The sequence below is a fragment of the Lupinus angustifolius genome, unplaced genomic scaffold (assembly GCF_001865875.1).
Source record: "Lupinus angustifolius cultivar Tanjil unplaced genomic scaffold, LupAngTanjil_v1.0 Scaffold_48_99, whole genome shotgun sequence".
Lineage (NCBI taxonomy): Eukaryota > Viridiplantae > Streptophyta > Magnoliopsida > Fabales > Fabaceae > Lupinus > Lupinus angustifolius.
In genome coordinates this window covers 236,232-237,948 of record NW_017728884.1, presented here as the reverse complement: position 1 = coordinate 237,948, position 1,717 = coordinate 236,232, and the positions used below count along the sequence as shown (strand labels likewise).

The window sequence follows — 1,717 nt, the reverse complement described above, 5'->3', positions numbered from 1 at the left end:
CTACAACTAGATGTCATTGAAGAAATTTGTGCAGAGCAACCCCAACCTGATAATTCTTCGGAGATGGAACAAAAAAAAGTGGAAGAAGAAATTATCAGGCATTTTTATGATGAATTACTCCTCCACCAAAATCCAAATGGACCAGCCGAAAAAGAATCAGAACTGGAACTAAAAGAATTGCCACCCCATTTAAAATATGTCCCTTTAAATGGGAACACCAACAATCCAGTTATAATCAATAGTGAGCTATCCAAATCAGAAGAGGAAAAACTTATACAAGTCTTGAAAAAGCATCAAGCAGCACTGGGGTGGAACTTAAAAGACCTCAAAGGCATCATTCCATCAAATTGCATGCATAAAATCATGATGGAAGATGATTACAACCATATGCTCAGCCACAAAGAAGACTTAATCCAACCATGAAGGAAGTAGTAAGGAAAGAGATTGTAAAAATGTTAGAGGCGGGCATGATTTACCCAATTTCAGATAGCAAATGGGTAAGTCCAGTCCAAGTGGTGCCGAAAAAAGGAGGGATGACGGTGATCCAGAATGAAAACAATGAACTCATTCCGATCAGAGTTGTTACTGGTGGGAGAGTCTGCATTGATTATCGCAAACTCAACACCGCCACAAGAAAAGACCAGTTTCCTCTACCCTTCATGGATCAAATGTTGGAGAGATTAGCTGGAAAAGCCTTCTAATGCTTCCTAGATGGGTATTCCGGATACAACCAAATTGTTGTAGACCCATTAGACAAAGAAAAGACAGCATTTACATGTCCATCCGGCGTTTATGCATACAGAAAAATGCCTTTTGGATTATGTAATGCTCCAGCAACTTTTCAAAGATGCATGATGGCTATCTTCGCTGATTTCGTGGAGAAATGCATCGAGGTCTTTATGGACGATTTTTTGGTATTCGGAGACTCGTTCAAAAATTGTTTAGCAAATTTGGAGACAGTTTGGCAAGATGTGAAAAGACTAATTTGGTTCTGAATTGGGAAAAATGCAATTTCATGGTTTCTGAAGGAGTTGTATTGGGGCATAAAATATCAGCCAAAGGATTAGAAGTTGATAAAGCTAAAATAGAAGTGATCGAGAAGCTACCTCCGCCAACAAATATTAAAGGAATCAGAAGCTTCCTCGGTCATGCTGGTTTTTATCGTAGATTTATCAAGGACTTCTCCAAAATAGCTAGGCCTCTATGCAACTTGCTCTTAAATGATTCTGCATTTAACTTCAATAATTCCTGCTTAGAAGCATTTAAACAGTTAAAATCGTGCTTGGTAACCGCTCCTGTCATTACTGCACCTAACTGGAAATCGCCATTTGAACTAATGTGTGATGCAAGCGATTATGCAGTTGGTGCAGTTCTAGGACATCGACAAGAACGGGTATTTCATGCAATACACTATGCTAGCAAAATTCTAAATGAAGCTCAAATTAATTACGCTACAACTGAAAAAGAACTGCTAGCGATAGTGTTTGCATTGGAAAAATTTAGAAATTATTTGATTGGAGCAAAAACAATTATTTATACTGATCATGCTACAATCAAATACCTTCTAAAGAAACCCGATTCCAAGCCACAATTAATTGGATGGGTGTTACTTTTGCGGGAATTTGATCTAGAAATCCGCGACAAAAGTGGTAAGGAAAACCAGGTGGCGGATCATCTGTCAAGACTGGTCAATACAGAAGTCGCGAAAAAAGAGCAA

The 1,717-nt window shown here is 38.5% G+C and overlaps 1 protein-coding gene across 1 annotated transcript in view; it reads left to right on the top strand.

The window, feature by feature from the left end:
• Positions 1-423, top strand: part of LOC109342008 — a 1,054-nt gene extending 631 nt beyond the window's left edge. The window contains exon 2 of the mRNA XM_019579962.1: positions 11-423. Within this exon, the coding sequence (XP_019435507.1) occupies positions 11-423 (413 nt within the window). The remainder of the gene's footprint in view (positions 1-10) is intronic.
• Positions 424-1,717: the final 1,294 nt, after the last annotated feature.